The 19,388-nt window shown below is 34.5% G+C and overlaps 2 protein-coding genes across 2 annotated transcripts; both read left to right on the forward strand.

Annotated features, from left to right (window-relative positions):
• Positions 1-7,665: 7,665 nt before the first annotated feature.
• Positions 7,666-8,990, forward strand: LOC134267728 (uncharacterized). Its single transcript, XM_062749943.1, has 2 exons — positions 7,666-8,810; positions 8,912-8,990. Exons 1-2 carry the CDS (start codon positions 7,772-7,774, stop codon positions 8,980-8,982), a joined length of 1,110 nt encoding a protein of 369 aa, XP_062605927.1. The 5' UTR covers positions 7,666-7,771; the 3' UTR covers positions 8,983-8,990.
• A 10,030-nt stretch (positions 8,991-19,020) lies between these two features.
• LOC134267729 (uncharacterized) lies at positions 19,021-19,381 on the forward strand (the record flags this gene model as incomplete). Its single annotated transcript, XM_062749944.1, has 1 exon — positions 19,021-19,381. A coding segment is annotated over exon 1 (361 nt), but the record flags the coding sequence as incomplete, so codon positions are not given.
• Between the last annotated feature and the right edge of the window lie 7 nt (positions 19,382-19,388).

Genomic DNA, 19,388 nt, shown 5'->3' on the forward strand with positions numbered 1-19,388 from the left:
TGCGGGGGCTTTGCCCCCTGGGCCTCCACCAGGGCTTCGCCCTGGACCTACTAAGGGCCTTAAGGCGGCCCCCAGACCTCTTGCCTCAACAGAATTATCCACCCCCCCCCCCCCCCCTAACCACAAATCCTGTATCCGCCCCTGGTACTTGTTTTATACATGTAAGGTGCTTCAGGGTAATAACATATTTACATAAGGTGCTATATAAAAGTAGAATAATAATAATGTGGTTTATTTAATTAGCAGTCTGATTCAAGTTCTAGTGATGGGAAATCGGAAATAATTAGAATCAATTATCGGTAATAATTAGCTGGGCATAATTGATAAATAATGAATTATAATTGAAATTTTTAATTCAAATAACATAAACACTGGAAAGTTAAACTTATTCATAATGATAAATGTTTATTAATTTTTCTTTTAATAATTGAAAGTTGGAAAGTCTTATCACAAGAAATACACCTGTGAAATGTGAAAGCCATAGTGGATGAGGAGCCAATCAAAGGTTATAAGCAAGGTTAAAGTTTTTGTGGACAAGAAAACTATATATACTTCCAAAACTTGCAGACTTTATGATGATAAAAATGATGTAATTCAAAGGAATTGATTTTAATCAATCTTTTTCAAAAGAAATTTCAAGGTATTAAATGCTAGCAAATTATAAAACATGTTATAGGAATATTTAGAGGAAATGGCAGAATAAAAGGTTTTGACCAAAATAGGAAATTTTAAGAATCCAGACTGTAATTTTAGATACGAGTTATGAAAAAATAAAGATACATGTAGTGGCATAAGGGAGAAAAAAATGAAATGGCTTAAAGGGTTGCTTTTATAATTTTGACTGCAGGTTAAATACAATACCAATGTACACACAGTTCTCGATAAACACGATAAAAGAAAATTTTTATGGAATACCACAATGGTTAGGTACCATATAGCAAGTTTTTTTGGCGGGTGTAAAATTTGGTGTTATGCATGCTCAAAGGTATGCCAATAAATTGGTGTAATTTATTTTAGCTGACAGAGTTTCAGCGGTTTGCAGATTAACACTAAGATGAGTATTGACTATTTTTAGCGATTAAAATTTTAGCGGACTACCATCAAAATGCCAAAATAAGCTAAAATTAGCACCCCACTAAAATAACCCGCTACACGGTATGTAATTTGGACTTATTGCACAAAAGCTATGCCAGTATATTTTGTTTTTAGCGATTAAAATTTTAGTGGACTACCATCAAAATGCCAAAATAAGCTAAAATTAGCACCCCACTAAAATAACCCGCTACACGGTATGTAATTTGGACTTATTGCACAAAAGCTATGCCAGTATATTTTGTATACATTTATATGGTACATATAATTTCTTAAATGTGTGTCACATGTTCAAGGTAAGTCTTGTGTGAAAATGGTTTACAAATTGCATATAACTTGCGTTTCTCATAAAATGATTGATTGTATGTTATTTAACAACCCTCTGAATTTTTCATTCGTATGAGATGCCACCACTTGCAAGTGGAGATCTACAAATTTTTGTCCAATACTTGGCACTCAGGGCAATTGAGCAGTGAGGGATCTTTTTCATTCCAGCACCTACAGAGACACAGGAGCTCTGTTTAAAGGGTCTCGTCCAAGCGATCAGTCTCCACATCCCACAGTGGGATTCGAACCAGCGAACTAAGGATAAACTCCTTAGTGTGTGCCTTTAACCACTGTGCAACACAAGTGACCTCTTTAAATGAATGTTGTCATATGTTTTGCATGTGATTTTGAATTTAACTTTCAGGTTTTAAATTTTTTCAACTTTCTGCTTTCTTTAATTTGATTTGTGCTACAAACTTAAAGTACCCCCGGTAAGTATATATTTTTAAAAGTATCTGCAATGTAGTTTCGAACAACTGCTCTCAAATCTGAAAGTGTCAGTGATGGCAGCATTATGAATTCGAGAATGTGTGTTAGTATCATGTGTAGGCTATGCTGATCCTTATTATATACTATAGATTATAACATTGTTATGTTTTTTGTAGATCACAGAATGCCTAGGAAGAAGAGCTGGAAGAAAGCTGCTGTGAAGAAGACGAAATCTTGTAAGGCAGATGTGGGTGACAAGTACCCCACAGATGTTGGCCACGTCCAACCATCTGTGCCTCTGGGTGTAGGCCACGTCCTAACACCTATGACATCTGTACCGGCAGGGGTGATCTCTACCACCCCTGTGACAGTGGTCTCTGCGGCTCTCCCTGAGACCACTTTGACTGAAACTATGCCTCAAGTGTTGCCTCTGGCTCAAACTATACCTCAAATGTTGCCTCTGGCTCAAACTATGCCTCAAATGTTGCCTCTGGCTCAAATGTTGCCTCAAAAGTTGCCTCAAATGATTACTCTGAATTCCTCTCAGTTGCTTACTCAGAATATATCTCAGATTACAACTCAGAATATTACTCCGTTTACAATGAACAATATACCAAATGAAACAACACATGCACTGCAAGGTAATTGTATGCATCAGAATTCAGATAATCTCGTGTTTGGATCCTTCCATCAGGGAAGCATGAGGTTTTCATCATTTTCAAGAGGTAATCAGTGTACATGCAATTCACTTATGATGTTGTCAAATTCATATGAAAATTTTTCATTTACTAGTTCCTTTTTAGATCAGACTCTGCTCAAGGGAGATAATTTGTACAACACAGCTGTGAAGAATCTCCAGAGTGCTGGAAATTTTAAAAGTAGGTTACTGATGTTTGATGAACTACCACTTCATATTGATTCTGGTGAAAATCATCACATTGTTGACAAGTTTGATACATTGTTTGGTTTATTAGTTACAGATGATAAGAGAAATCAAATTCAAACTCTACATGAATGTCTGCAACAAGCATTGGGGTTATCTAGATATGTATTAATAATGATTGGCTCGATATGTTCAGCACTGTACAAAGCTTCAGACAATGATTTTTATTTTTTTGACTCGCATTCTCATGGGGAAAATGGTTTGTCTGAATGTGATGGAAAGTCTCTGATGAGACACAGTTGCTGCTTAGATGATTTGTTAGGATTTCTGTATGCAATGTATGAAAGTATGCACATTGAATTTGCAACTGAGTTTGAAGTGATGCCTGTTGCCTTTCGCACACTTATTCATAGCTTCCCTAGTAATAATCAAAGTACACATCAATATTGTAGATTAGATCAGTTAACAACAACTGCTCTCACAAACAAACAATCTGCTGGTACCAATACTGGTCACTTAAAAACAACAGCGATAAAGAAAGATAAAAAGGATTACATGAGAGAATATATGAGAAACAAGAGACAGGAATCAGAGTTCAAACAAAAGGAAAGGGACAGTAAAAGAAACAAAAGACAAGATCCAGAGTTTAAAGAAAGGGAAAGGGACAGAAAGAGAAACAAGAGACAGGATCCAGAGTTTAAAGACAATGAAAGAGACCGTAAAAGAAACAAACGACAAGATGCAGAGTTTAAAGGAAAAGAGAGGGACAGTAAGAGAAACAAGAGACAAGATCCAGAGTTTAAAGAGAAGGAAAGGGACAGTATGAGAAACAAAAGACAGGATCCAGAGTTCATAGAAAAGGAAAGGGACAGTATGAGAAACAAGAGACAAGATCCAGAGTTCATAGAAAAGGAAAGGGACAGTATGAGAAACAAGAGACAAGATCCAGAGTTTAAAGACAGGGAAAGGAACAGTAAGAGAAACAAGAGACAGGATCCAGAGTTTAAAGAGAAGGAAAGGGACAGTATGAGAAACAAGAGACAGGAACCAGAGTTCATAGAAAAGGAAAGGGACAGTATGAGAAACAAGAGACAAGATCCAGAGTTTAAAGACAGGGAAAGGAACAGTAAGAGAAACAAGAGACAGGATCCAGAGTTTAAAGAGAAGGAAAGGGACAGTATGAGGAACAAGAGACAGGAACCAGAGTTCAAAGAAAAGGAAAGGGACAGTATGAGGAACAAAAGACAAGATCCAGAGTTTAAAGACTGGGAAAGGGACAGTAAGAAAAACAAGAGAAAAGATCCAGAGTTTAAAGACAGGGAAAGGGACAGTAAGAGAAACAAGAGACAGGATCCAGAGTTTAAAGACAGGGAAAGGGACAGTAAGAAAAACAAGAGAAAAGATCCAGAGTTTAAAGACAGGGAAAGGGACAGTAAAAGAAACAAGAGACAAGATGCAGAGTATAGGCATGATGAGCAAACAAGAGATTTAAAGAAGAAAAAAGAAATGAGACAAAATTCTAACCAGTTAGAAAAAGAAAGATTGAAGATGAAAGAAAAGAGAAAAAATGAAGAGTATAGATCATCAGAAAATATTGCTGCAAAACAATCAAAAGCACACTCACGGGGGAATTCGGACTATATTGAAACTGAAAAACAAAGATACAGAAAAAGTAAATTTGGAGTTGATGCAATTGAGTGTGTTGACAATTTTCACAACAATGTAAGATTGGGTCCTGTGTTTGTATGCACATGTTGCCAACAGACATGGTTTCACGAAAGTGTTTCAAATGTAGATAATGTTTTGTTGCATGCTGAAATCAAAAGGAAGTATTTTACTAATACAAAGTCTGTAAATGGGCAGGAATGGATATGCAACACATGCAATTCAAGTTTAAAAGAAAGTCGAACGCCAAAACTCTCTATTGCAAATGGAATGACATGGCTTCAAAAACCAAGTGAATTAAATCTGTTACCATTGGAAGAAAGACTCGTATCCTTAAGAATTCCCTTCATGCAGATAAGAGAATTACCAAGAGGAGGGCAGTATTCAGTAAAAGGAAATGTTGTAAACGTGCCAGTTGACATTCAACCAACAATCAACAGTCTTCCCAGGAGACTTGATGAAAATATTACAATACCTGTGAAGTTAAAAAGGAAACTATCTTTTCAGCACTCTTATTGTCATGAAAATATCCGACCTACAAAGGTTCTGATTGCTTTACATTGGTTAATGAAAAACAGTGAATATTATCAGAATTCAAACATAAACATAGATGACAACTGGTTCCTTGAGGTCACCAATTCCGCAAGCGAATTAATGAGAGAGTTTATAGAGGGTCACACCAATCAAGATTCAGCAATGCATGACCAATCAGATGAATCAGACTCTGATGAATTCTGTGAAGTTGATAGTGGTAAGGATGGAAATCGTGATACTTTACTAGACAGTGACTCGTATGACATGAATCAGATCTTCACATTTGCTCCAGGAGAGGGACAGCGACCAATTAGTTTGTATCAAGATCAAATGGCTGAGTATTTGTCATTTCCTACAATATTTTGTGGCAAAGGAAGGGTAGAAAACGATCAGCGTCAAATACCTGTTTCATATGCTGATATTGCCAAGTGGGAATTACGAAGTGTTGATAGACGTGCTGCACAGTCGGTACCAAATTTGTTTTTCAAATTGAAAAAGATTCAACTAAAACAGGTAACAGACAAATGCAATTTAGCCCTTAGAAAGTGCAAAACAAAGGGGAAAACCTTTACTGCAAATGAAATAAGAAATCCTGATCAAATCAATGACATTGTTAGACACAATGAGGGATTTTATGTTTTCAAACAGTTGAGAAATTCTCCTCCTTATCTTGAAACAAGAAAGAAAGACGTTTTTGCAATGATACGACAGCTTGGTCTACCAACTTGGTTTATGTCCTTTTCTGCTGCAGATACACGTTGGAATGATCTGATCAGAGCATTAGGAGTTTTAAACGATGACAAACAGTACACAGATTCTGAAATTGAGAGCATGACATGGACTGAAAAGTCAAAGTTAATTCAGAAAGATCCGATTACATGCACAAGGTATTTTGATCATCGTTTTCGGACTTTTTTGAATACTGTGCTTAAGAGTGATCATCATCCTATTGGTAAGATACAGGACTTTTTCTATAGAGTTGAATTTCAACAGAGGGGATCACCACATGTTCACATGATTGTTTGGATTGAAAATGCTCCAAAATACTTAGAAAATGATAACAAGGAAATTGCTGCATTTGTTGACAGCTACTTGAAGTGTGAAAGGAATACAGAAGACAATTTGACAGAATTGCAGGTTCATAAACACTCACAAACATGCAAGAAAAAAGGAAAGGCTGTTTGTAGATTTGGATTTCCACTTCCACCACTCCAAGCTACTATGATATTAGAACCTTTGGACAGTGACATTGATAAATACAAGAAAATGCACAAGACTATGCAAGACAAAGTGAATGACTTTAAAAATGGATGTGACATAAGCTGCACTTTCCAAGACTTTTTGCAGAATGTACTACAACTTTCTGAAGATGATTATATAAAATGCATCAGAAGTTCTTTGAGAACACCCAAGGTATTTTTAAAACGTAAACCCTGTGACTTGAGAGTGAATGCTTACAACAGTACTCTTCTTCATGCTTGGGCAGCAAACATTGATATTCAGTATGTTTTGGATCCATATGCTTGTGCAATGTACATTGTCTCATACATAAGTAAATCCCAAAGAGGAATGAGTGAGCTGCTGAGTAGAGCTGCTAAGGAAGCAAGAGAGGGCAATCTTGACATTAAGAGACAAGTTAGACACATTGGAAATCAATTTCTTAACAGTGTTGAAGTTGGAGCACAAGAAGCTGCATATCTAGTTTTGCAAATGCCCCTTACAAAAGCATCAAGAGATGTAATGTTCATAAACACATCTCCAGTTGATGACCGTGTAATACTTGTCAAACCTGATTCAGAACTTGAAAAGTTGAATGCTAATTCCACAGACATAGAATGCAGTAACATAGTCAAAAGATATGCAAAACGTCCAAAACAACTTGAAAACTGGTGTTTAGCTGACTATGTGTCACAGTTAGATGTAGTTTTCCCAAAGGAAAGTATAAGTGAGCTGTCTGAAATGGAAACAAATGATGATGAGAAGCACCAGTCAGAAAATGAAGATAGTGGAAGTGATACTGAGGGTGAATTTAAAGAAGACAGCACATTAGTTGTGTTGAGAAATGGAATTAAAATCAAGCGCAGAAAAACACCAAGAGTTATAAGATATGTGCGTTATAGCTTAAAGACAAACCCAGAAAATTACTATAGAGAAAAACTAATGCTGTTCACTCCATGGCGAAATGAATGTTCTGATCTTCTGTGTGGACAGCAGAGCTTTGAGCAGTCATTTAACCAGAAAAAATTTTTCTTGGCTCAGAAAATCAAACAGTATGAACACAATGCTGATGTGCTTGAGCAGGCAGAACAGATGGCGCAGGATGATTTGACAGAAGCATATGATGAATTAGCTCCTGGTGCTCAACAAACTGACGCAGATGATGAATATGAAGGAAATGTTGATTCTGAAACATTCGTTCACTTTAATCCAGAAAGGCCAATTGAACAGAGAGAGTATGATATAGGAAATGAAGTTGGAATTCCATCAACAAGACAATTAAATGAACAGAGTTCTGTTAGATTACCTGATGATGAGTATTTAAAGCTTGTAGCCAGTTTAAATTTGAAGCAACGCGAATTCTTCAATCATGTTATGCAATGGATCAAGTCTAAACAGGAACCTATTCATGCATATCTTTCAGGAGGTGCAGGAGTTGGGAAGTCAGTGTTAATTAAAGCGCTTTATCAAGCTTTACATCGGTATTTATGTGCTAAGGAGGGTGAAAATCCAGACGATATACGAATTCTTCTTTGTGCATACACTGGTAAAGCTGCGTTTAACATTGGTGGTCAGACAATTGCTTCTGCATTTCACCAGAAAATTAACCAAAGGCAGCAAAATATGCATTGTGATGAACTCAACACATTTAGAACTAAATACAGAAATTTGTCAGTTGTCATCATAGATGAAATTTCAATGGTTGGCAATGCAAAGTTGGAATTTATCAATGGCAGACTTCAGCTTCTTACTGGTTTGAAGAGGCCGTTTGGAGGCATCAGTATTATTGCTGTTGGAGATTTCTTTCAACTGAAACCAATTATGGATGGCTGGATTTTTCAAGATTTAAAACAAAATGCCCAAGCACTTGCATGTAATCTTTGGAAAGAAAACTTCACCTTATTCGAGTTAGATGAAGTAATGCGACAAAAGGATGATTTAGAATTTGCACAGCTTTTGAACCGTCTTCGTCACAATGAGATGACTTCTGAGGACTTGGATATAATTCACAGGTGCATCATTGCTGAAAATAGTCCAAATTATCCACACAATGCTCCCCATCTTTTCACAATGAATGCAAAAGTAGATGAATATAACAATAAACTTATAGAGCAACTTCCTGGTGAAAAAGTTATTGTAAAAGCTGTTGACAGTGTCCTCCAAGACCACAGTAAGTCTGTGAAAGACCGACTACTCAGATCATTGCAAAATCAAGATGATGTTAGCAAAACTGCAAATCTCATGACAAAACTAACTCTAGCCATTGGAATGATATATGACATTACAGTTAATATTGATGTTACTGATGGCTTGACAAATGGTTCATCATGTACTGTATTTCTTGTTGAAAACAGATTACCTGGTGTATCAAGGCCAAGTATAGTATGGGTGAAGTTTTTGGATTCTGCAGTAGGGAGAATTGCTCGACAGAAATACAGACATCTTTTCCATGATGGTGTTATGGATGATTGGACACCGATATTTGACTGTCAGCGATCTTTTGTTTTCAATTCAACTACATATCAAAGAATACAGTTTCCTTTAAGACCAGCTGCAGGTAAGACAATTCATAAGGCTCAGGGCTGCACTGTTGATGAAATTGTAGTAGATTTATCTCAGTCAAGGATAAGGAAAACACCCCACATTCATTATGTAGCTCTTAGTAGAGTTAGATCTGTTGACAAATTGCATATTCTGAATTTCAATGAGCAAGCATTAACTGTTGATGATAAAGTTGTAGAAGAAATGGAAAGAATGAGGAAGGAAGCACCTCTAAAGCTGTGTTATCTTCCATTGTACAAAACAGAGCAGAACAAACTAAAAATTATGTTTAATAATGCAAGATCTCTTCACAAACATTTTGATGAAATTAAAAATGAACCCAATGTTGTAGCATCAGATGTTATTGGTTTTTCAGAAACAAGACTAACCATCAATGATGAACAGAATTTTATGATGGAAGGTTACTTGACTTTGTTTAATCATGAAAAGAGAAGTGACAGCAATCGGCCTCATCATGGAACAGCATTATATGTTAAACAAGACCATTTGATGACATGTATCTCAAAATTCAGTAACACTTTGCTTGAATTCATCATAGCTTTAATAAATTTCAGAGACCTTGGAGAAGTGCAGATAGTTGTTTTATACAAGTTCCCAGCATGTTCTTTTAAAGAATTTGAACGTGAAGTTATGTTGCACTTGAAACCTTTTGTAGACACAGAGAAAAAATTGATAATTCTTGGAGATTTCAATTTTGATTTGTTTACAGGTCACAAAGAATTTCTGAACTTTATGAAGTTGAATTTAAAATGCACACAATTGATCAAAAAGGTAACTCATGATTCAGGTTCACAACTTGATTTGATTTTCACAAACTTCCCTCATTGTGAAACTGATGTGATTGAGGCATATTGGTCGGACCATAAAATGATTTACTGTACATATTCTTTATAAATCTGATATAAGGGACGCAAGAGTATTTATTTGGGGGAGATACGTCATCTTGTCCCCTCTCCCACCTATCGATGTGCCAGTGTCACTTAGTGACATTTGGTACATTGATTGCTGTATACAGGGTTATATTCGCCCTGGCTGTGTTATTTTCAGCCTTTCACACAATTTTTTCAGCGTTTAAATTATCCCCACTCACAGTATTATTGAAGAAATCATACTACGTGTTCTTTTAATTTACCCTGTTTTAAATTTGTCTTACCTCAGATGGATGACAGTGGGAAAAATGAAATGGGGCGAATATTTCCCTGTATACAGTATCTTATAGACACCAATTACTTGATGTAAAATCTTGTTTGTTTTTAGTAACTTTAAACTATTTTTTATATGTATGCATTGAATAGCCTTAAAAATTTGCAAATAACTGTACTAAAATGATTGTACTAAACAGGAATCCTTCATTATGAATTTTTATTGTGGGTTAATTTTTAACAGACAATAAATGTACAAATAATTGAATGTTGCATGTTAAGGGAAATTTATGTACCATCAATAACAATCATTCATGTAAAAAAAAAATGATGATCATTGTATATATTATGTGTTAATTAATATTTAGAAATTATGAATATACTGTATTGATGTTTGTGAGATAATAGTTTTACCCTTACTGTTTAGATTCTTTTCTTTAATGATTATACATATGAATATCATGAACTTGTATTTTGAATACCGGTATACATGAAATATTTTGAGATTACATGAATTGTTTACAAAGTTTACTTTAAAGAAAATAATGAGTTCTGCTTAATAATGATTAGAGTTGCACTTGCATCAAGTAATTGGTATCTTTGATATATGTTCAACACTGTATTCTATAATTTTATGAAGTAAATTCATCGAATATTACCGGCATCTGTTCATATAAAATTTTGCTGTATAGAAATATTGTAAGTTTAAAAATGTTACTATGTCTTGTGTCATTTAGTCCCTGCTGAACAATACTGGAGTACATGAGAGTATAAATTTTTACAGTGTATATGAATTAATATTTTTCCCAGAGCAAATATTTTCTTTTAACATCATTTACATGTATGTTCATTGTATATATGAAACTTTGTGTTGAAATAATTTGTCTTGAATTTTTATCTTTTTGGATTTTTTTTGTCTTAAAATGTTAAGTTTATTGTATTTTTGTATTTCAAGTCATTCAGCTTTAAACATTTACTTTTACTAGCTTTAGCTTATACCTGTGTAGAATAGGAAAGCAACCTGCATAATCAGACAGAAACTGACAACTCATTCTAAGCTACTAGTATATTGCTGATTTCAGTTAACTCCATACTAATTGATATTTAATTTTCTCCAGCATTGAGATATTTAATATGTGACCACCATTATATTATAATTTCATGAGAATCGACTTATACCCAGGTAAGTATGAAAAGAGGGGGTCAATGGCCAGCCCGTAAAGGGAGGTAAACCTACCTCTTTATAACATTACAATTTTTCCTTTAAAAGACAGGGAAAAAAAGGTGGATCACTATAATTTCTCATGACTGGGCTTTAAAATCAAAATTATTGATTGCAAAAATCTTAATCACTCCATTTTGGAATATTACCATCAAGTTTAGGTTATCTGATTCCTGCAGGTACTCCAATTACCGGTAAATGTTACTTATTAAAAATTCTTTAAAAATAATAGTTGATGTTCAAAGTCAGTGTCATATAATTATTCATATAATTATTCACTTTCAGTTGGAATCTTTCCAATTTTCGCTTTCGTTATGTATAGGAAAGATTTACTATTAAGTGAACTTAAAAATAAATACAGTATATTTTGTATCTTTCAAACGATTACCTTGATGTATTTAACTTTCCTCTAAACAAATTTTGAACTGTTTAAAAAGCATCTATGTTTACATGTAATGTTATTGTCAGGAAGTTTTGCATTTCTGTCACAAAATTGTTGCAATATTGCATATTTGATACTGTGATTATATATGTCTGTTGAAATCATATGAAATTTAGATAGTTGATTGTTATTAACGCTTCCTAGTTTTCATTATATTCTCTACTAATTGTCTGATAAATTTTCACCAAATCTGTTGAATTTTGTAAAGAAATAAAAGTAAAATCTTATTCGCATTTTCTGTTTTTATTATACTGTAAAATCACATATTTTCGTGGGGTCAAATTTTCGTGGTTTGAGGAAAATTTCTTGGTTCGTGGGGATTTGATTTCGTGGATCAAGAATCAATAAGTACTTATGTGTGTGAAATTTTACATTTCGTTGTAGACATGAATTCGTGGGTCTTGTCATACCACGAAAACAACGAAAATTAACCCCCCACGAAAATTTGTGATTCCACAGTAACTATCATAGCTAATGTTACACCCCCCAAAAAGGAGAGAAATGTTATTGTTCAATAAAAGCATAGTACACTTCAGAGTTGACAGTACAAGTGCTATATTCCGCAGAAATACTGAGATTGACCTCTTTATGACTAAATTGATAATGAGGTACACTGTAAGCATTAATTAAGCACTGGTTGAAAAGAAAGCCATTCTAAACAATTTTATGCTCAGATCAAGCCCAATTACAGAAAATGAATAAAAAGAAATTCATACTCAACATCTACATGCATAATTCTTGCAAGTAAAGGTCTTACACTCAGGTGAGCGATATGGCCCCTGGGCCTCTTGTTTTCATAGCACTGATCAGAATCATGACCTATAAATATTCCTAAGCATTTTACGGGTGCATTAGTAATATTTATATCGTACAATTTATCATATCTGTTTTTCAAGGGTCCTAATAATATTCCTTCAGATTTATTCTTATTAAGTTGCATTCCTGATATCTCGCCAAATTGTTCGATTATATTTATTGCGTTTTCTATAGATTTTATATCTTGTAAAAAGAGCGATGTATCGTCTGCGTGTTGAAGGATTTTTATTTCGTTCGGCATAAAGTCATTAGTAAAACCTTTCACTTCTGGTGAATTGTGTAATTTTATTGACATTATTTCTACAATAAATAGAAATAGCAATGCTGAGATTGGACATCCTTGTCTAATCCCTTTCGTCATTTTACAGGTTCTAGACATCCATCCATTATTTTTGATTCGAAATACAGGCTTTGTATAAAGAATTTTCATCCATTTTATGAATTGATCTCCAAAGTTGAATTTATCTAAAGTACTGAATATAAAGTTCCATTCAACAGAATCAAAAGCTTTTTGAAAATCAAGAAGTAAAATTGCTCCTTCTTTTTGGTTCGCTTCACAGTATTCAAATATATCAAGCAAAAGTCTTGCATTTTCTCCTATATATCTACCTTTGATATATGCAGATTGATCATGTTGATCTTTATTAATTAGTTTGTCTATAACTTTCTGCAGTCTGATCGCGAAAATATGTGTTAATATTTTATAATCGCAATTTGTTAAACTAATAGGTCTATAGTTTCTGAGATCATTCTTTTCTCCTTTTTTATGTATCAGAGAAATAATTGATAATTTTTGCGAAAAAGTCATTTCCTCCTTTTCAAATGTCTTAGTTAATGATTCATAAAAATATTTTTTAATATCGTTCCAAAATATTTTATAGAATTCGACGGGTAACCCATCAGAACCAGGAGATTTGTTGTTTTTCATTTGTTTTATAGCCTGCGCACATTCGGAAATCGTGGGAAGTTCATCACACATCTCTCTCTCTTGATTAGTTAACTGAGGACAATCACAATCTTCTAAGTATTCTTTTATGTTTTCTACTCGGACATGTTTTGTTGAATATAGGTTTTCATAAAAATTACAAAGTGACTCCATGATGTCTTCGGTTTTATTTAGCAATTTATTTTCTTTTTTAATTTCATGTATCGTATTTGCCGATTGATTTTTTCTTTCTAATCTTAAAAAATATGATGTATTTCTTTCCCCATTTTCTATCCAATTTGCTTTTGATCTAATAAATGCGCCTTTAGTCGTTTTAGCGTAAATTTCGTCTAATTCTGTTTCAAGAATATTTTTCCTTCTCATGTCCATTAAGTAGTGCGGAGACGTTTCAATGTTTTCTATTTCTTTTTCTATTTCTGTGATTCTTTGTTTTCTATTAAGACTTTTTTGTTTTGAAAAATTTATTGAAAACTCTTTAACGATAGATTTAACCTTTTCCCATTTTATTTGATAATCTATTACACCTTCCAATTCTTGCTGTTTATTTCTTAACAATTCTCTTAACTCAGAAATATAATTTTGGTCAATTAGTAGCGAGGTATTTAGTTTCCAATAACCTTGACCTCTTGTTTCTTTATTCATTGAAAGATTTAATCTAATCGAAAGATGATCTGAACTTCTATTACCTTGCGTATTAGGAGCTTTTCTAAGAAAAACTTTTGACAAGTCTATCTCAAAATTTTTAGACAAAAATACAAAATCTATTCTACTTTTTGGTATTCCGTTTCCGTCACACCAAGTGAATCCTTGCTTTTCTTTATTTTTTGTCTTCCATGTATCAATTAAATTTAAGTAAGTAAGCATATCTTCTAGCTGTTTTGAGCTTTTATCATTATTTGTTGATTGTGTATTATGTCTGTCCTGTTTTTTAAGTACTGTATTAAAATCTCCTGCAAGCATTATGTTATTTTCATTCATTGCTAATCTATAAATCCACGTTTTTAATTTTTTGAAAAAATCTATTCTACTTTTTTCATCGTTTGGTGCATAAACATTTACGAGGGTAATGATTGAGTCATTTACTTTTAGATTAACCAATATTTTACGGCCATCTAAAGATCTATGCACACTTACTATTTCAAAGTTAAATTTCTTATGAAAAAGAATAGATACTCCTCTGCTATGTGCAGAATCTGTATTTGAATGTAAGGATGTGCCATACCACCTTGAATCGTATTTAAAATTATTTTTTTCACAAAAGTGCGTCTCTTGTAGAAAAATAATATCTATATTGTTGTCATAAAACCATTGATACAATGTATTTCTCTTATCATAACCATTTAACCCTCTAACATTGAGGGTAATACACTTTATGTATTCCATATTAAAAAAAAGCAGATAAAGAGATAATGCTTGTGCATAATTAAACGTTTAAGCATGCATAGATAAGAATTGTTACTTATTATACGAATCCTGGCGAGGTAGCCCTGATCTGGCCCTGTTTTTCGGTTTTTTCTTTATTTCCGTGGCTATGCGTCCAAGAATCTGTCCAAGAACATTTTTGCCTGGCCATGCTGTGGGTTTTGAACGCTTGGATTGGTTAAAATTGAGACCTGTGGCCCAAAAATCGTCATAAGTTGTATCGGCAAAGACGACACTTTTGGGTGAATTTTCGAGAGAGTCACGGAAGTCCTCTACTTGTTCCGATTTTTTTGTAATTATTTCCTCCATTACTTCCACCTGTGTGGAAATCCAGGTGTCGGATGTCGTGACTAGGTTGCCAATTCGTTTGGCCTCAAGTGCCGACTCCGCAGCTCGGATTTTATCTGCAGCCATCAGATCTCCGGATCGGATAGCTTTGACACACTGGAAGGCTTGTTCCGCAGAATCAAATTGTTCGCCAAAGACAGAGAGTTGACACGGATAGAAATTAGATAATACGTTTTCTTCACCATGAAAGAGAATGTAGTTATTCGGACATTTTTTTGTGAAGTTCGGACATTGCTCATCACCAGGGGAATGTCCCGGCTGAAGACACACTTTACATTTGGAATCCTCCGTGCATTGATTGGTGGAGTGATCCGAACTCCAACAAATGCTACACTTTCTTTTCGGTGGTTTTGGTTGACCAAAGTGATAGATGCGGCACTGGATTCCTGCGCAGTAGCTAGTGCGGGGTAGGAATTTGTTTTCTGCGAGAGGCTCTATGTATATATATCTGTTGCCATTCAACACTCCGGTCATTTTTTTGGTCACGGGATTTCTTATTTTTTCATATTGTAGATCGCTTTTTAGGTTTACACCTAGTTTATTAAGCATTGCCAGAATTTCGTTGTCATCTACAGAGAGAGGCACGCCAGACACAGTGACTTTGAGAACTCTATCTGCAGGGGATTTTGAGCCTGTTGTGTAAGGATTATGGTTATAGACATTGAAGTTTTGATTATTGATGTCAACCCCTTGCTCCAGCAATGTTTGTTTGCTTTCATCATCGATAAAATATATTCGCCAGAGGTCACGGTCGAGCTGTATGCATCGTACCATATCCCCGACGGAGCGAATCACACATTGCATAAGCTCAAAATCAAATATTCTTTTGTTTCTGTTCGTTTGAATTTCACTATTTTTTAGATAGACAGGTTTAGATAATGCTTCCATCTTTAGACAAGAGTTTTTCCCGATGTTTATGACATATGATTGTCAGTTTACAATCGACAGGTAAATAACAAGTAAACACAGGTGAACACGTACTCACCGATCAGCCGAACCGTTTACAAAGAAAGATCCCAAACTATCACAATTATGCAAATCGATTTCTGCACAGAGAAGTGTCCTATACGACAACTAGGCGATGGCGAAATCGTTCTGTGATTTTTGGAGTCAAAGAGTCTTTGAAAACAGCAAAAATTTGTCAAAAAATACGGAGCGAGGGAGGCCACTGCTTTCCTTCGCCCTGTCACGTGACTATCGGCATGTATATTGATTTTTAATATACCGAAAATCGCTATTTCTGGGGATTGCCCTTACAGAAAAAACTAATAGAAACTTATAAGTGTTTTGTAATCCACTTATTAGTAACTTATAAGTCACATATAAATTTTGAAATTTACTTATAAGTGTACTATTAGTCAAAGTAAGTATAAGTGAGGAATGGATTTCATTAATACTTCACTTATAAGTAAAGATGAGCTACATATCAGTGAATATTTCACTTATACCTCACTTATAAGTGAAGATCAGTATGGTATGAGTGAAGTATAAGTGTGGACTTAGAATTTTTACCCTATACTAGACTTCTCTCAAGGAGCACTATGGGTATTAAAGGTAGCCAATCAGAGAGTCTGTCTCTGCAGACTCAGCAACAAGAATTTGAAACCAAGTTTGTGTCTGTGAAAGGATGTTGGAGATTTTAGATTTATTTTGAGTATACCTTCACATCAGGTACAACAAGTAGGTTCTATTTACATCATCTCTCTATTTTAACTTCCTTTGCATGAAATTTTGAATCAATTGACTCAGTTGCTTTCAGATTTCATAAATTTGAAGAAGCCTCAAGGTCATTAAATCTTGTTGCCTTTTTGTTCAACATTCTTGTTTGTAAACTGAATTAATATGTTAAGTTTGCATCATAAAAGAAATGTCATATGAAAGTGATTTTTTTCCATAAAATTTTTACTTGATTATTTCATCTAAAGTGCAGATACATTTGTAAATGTAAAAAATAGCTTTGAACATATCATGCAACCTCTGCATGGTTGGAAGTTCTGTTCTTTAAATTAAGATCTTACAGGTAGTGTTTAACTTCACTTATAAGTCACTTATAGTCACTTATAAGTGACTAATACTTGATAAAGTATGAAGGGTTAATGCTTGACTTATAAGTCACTTATAGTCACTTATAAGTGACTATACTGCATAAAGCATAAGTGGCTATAATACTGGCTTATAAGTCACTTATAGGTTAAGTAGCTCATTTGCATATAAAATCCTAATGAGTAACTTATAAGTCACTTATAAGTTAAATGTATCAGTGAAGTGTAAGTCGAGAATAAACAACTTATAAGTAAAAGAATAAATCACTTATAAGTCACTTATCAGAAATTTCTGTAAGGGTGCGTAATTCTAAAAAAAATTCAAATAAATTTCAAAGGTAAATTAAACAAAGGATGCTTGGTATTAAAATATTATTTCAAATCAGTAGAATCGAATGCTATTAACGACATCTGAATAAATAGGCTATAAAAGGCTTATATGCCAACTTTGGTCATCTGCACTTTAATTTTAAACACGACAGGATTTGTAATTTTTCTGTATTAAATTAATAATTTCTATGGAAACTCAAATGAAATATTTTAATACACTTTCCTCGAGCTCTTTTCTGCAGTTTTCCTGAAATTTTATGTGGGTCCGAGGTGTTATTTGAGTTTAACAGTGATTCTCTACGTTGCCATTAATTTGATTTGTTTGTGTGTGTGGGGGTGGGGGGTGGGGAGGGGGGTTATTTTTATTCTTAACCTATTTAACGTTGGAGTTGAATCTTGTATCTTATTCCAAGAACTTAAGATTGATTGTGACATTTGGATGAAAGGTCAAGGTCATTAAAAACCACCACCTCTTTAACTTCTAACCTGTCAACCGAAATAAACTCTGAAAGGTGTTTCTAGATACATGTACATGTACTTCATGTTTCTTTTTACCCTTGGGTCAAGGACAAAGGTTAAGGTCGATTTCAAGTTCATAGGTCAAGGTGATTTTGGTAAATAGTTAATATCAACATTTTATTCAGGTTACCAGTGACCTTGACCTAAGTTTCAAGGTCAAGGGTAAAAAGATCTGCATGCTTCAGTATGTTACATGTCTTGACATTTAGAAGTTCTTAATTCTGCATGAACATCAAACACTCAAGTACACTGTCTTTTAATACATTGTGTGCGGTCGCATGTACATGCACGTCCATGTATTTACTTTTGATAGTAGTATAATGTAGGCAATCATTATATCTATTCCTATTTGAAATTTCACCCTGTATTATTGAGAACCAAGAAAGTTGTAGGCATTTAAAGTTTTAGCCAATCAGATTGCAGCACACGTGCATGTGCGTGCGTTCATGATTATTCTTATATATCATGCTGTAGATCTTCATAATGTAAGACTATGTTCAAAATTTCAAAGGATTTTGTCAGAAAACAAAATAGATATTTAGACTTTAAGTTTCAGCCAATCGCAGCGAAGGGCACCTGCATGCGCGTGAGATCTTGCTATTTTGACCATCATCATCATGTCTATACTACTATTATATCCTTATATTATGAGTTTCAAAGCATTTCATCCAATATTTAAAAAGTTACGGCTAAATCTATTATATTGGTCATTTCACGTGTTACACGTGCGCGCACCTGCACGCACGTGCGCGCAAAATGACCTTCGTTCCGCACATCTACATAACATACCTAGTGACCCTAAAAAGGTTTCACCTAGATCGGATGAGTAGTTTACGAGAACACTCGCGGACAAAAAAGTACCGGAGAACAAAGAAAAAATTCAGAGAAAGTAAAAACAATATGTTCCCAAACTCCGTCATCTTCGCTAGCCAAGGGTGACGATCCACGGTGTTTCTCTTTTCACCCTTGGCAGATTTAGTAGCTTTAACCGCGCCGCCTATCGGTTTGTAAAGAGTTACGTGCCTTAGCTTTAATAATTTTTATCCAATGAAAATCCGTCTTACTCTCATATTTGATAAACATGGCGGCCTCTACGAAACGTGTAAACAGAGAAGCTGAAATTTGTAGTCGGTTCCATTTAGACTCTATAACAGAGACGCAGAATAGAAGTATACTATCGCTTCAACAAGGACGTGACGTGTTCCTGAGTACGAGAACTGGTAGTGGAAAATCACTGACTTACGAATGTTTCCCACTTGTATACCCAAATACATGCGTGTTAGTTATTGCACCTCTAATTAATATTATGACTGAACAGTGTACTAAATTAACAAAGCTCGGTTTTAAGGCAACATACATTGGAAGAGATTCTGTGGAGAACACTGAAATAGAACGTGGATCATATGACTTTGTGTATGGAAGTCCGGAGATGCTCCTAACCAGTAATAA

The sequence above is a fragment of the Saccostrea cucullata genome, unplaced genomic scaffold (assembly GCF_032062105.1).
Source record: "Saccostrea cucullata isolate Sc308-1 unplaced genomic scaffold, CSIRO_AGI_Scuc_v1 ctg9672, whole genome shotgun sequence".
In the NCBI taxonomy this organism is placed as follows: Eukaryota; Metazoa; Mollusca; class Bivalvia; order Ostreida; family Ostreidae; genus Saccostrea; species Saccostrea cuccullata.

Bases quoted from the DNA above. Each gene is read 5' to 3' on its own strand.
- LOC134267728 (XM_062749943.1), top strand. From the start codon at position 7,772: ATGCATTGTGATGAACTCAACACATTTAGAACTAAATACAGAAATTTG. The intron at 8,811-8,911 runs GTAGAGTTAGAT...AGAATGAGGAAG, and splicing joins CATTCATTATGTAGCTCTTA to GAAGCACCTCTAAAGCTGTG.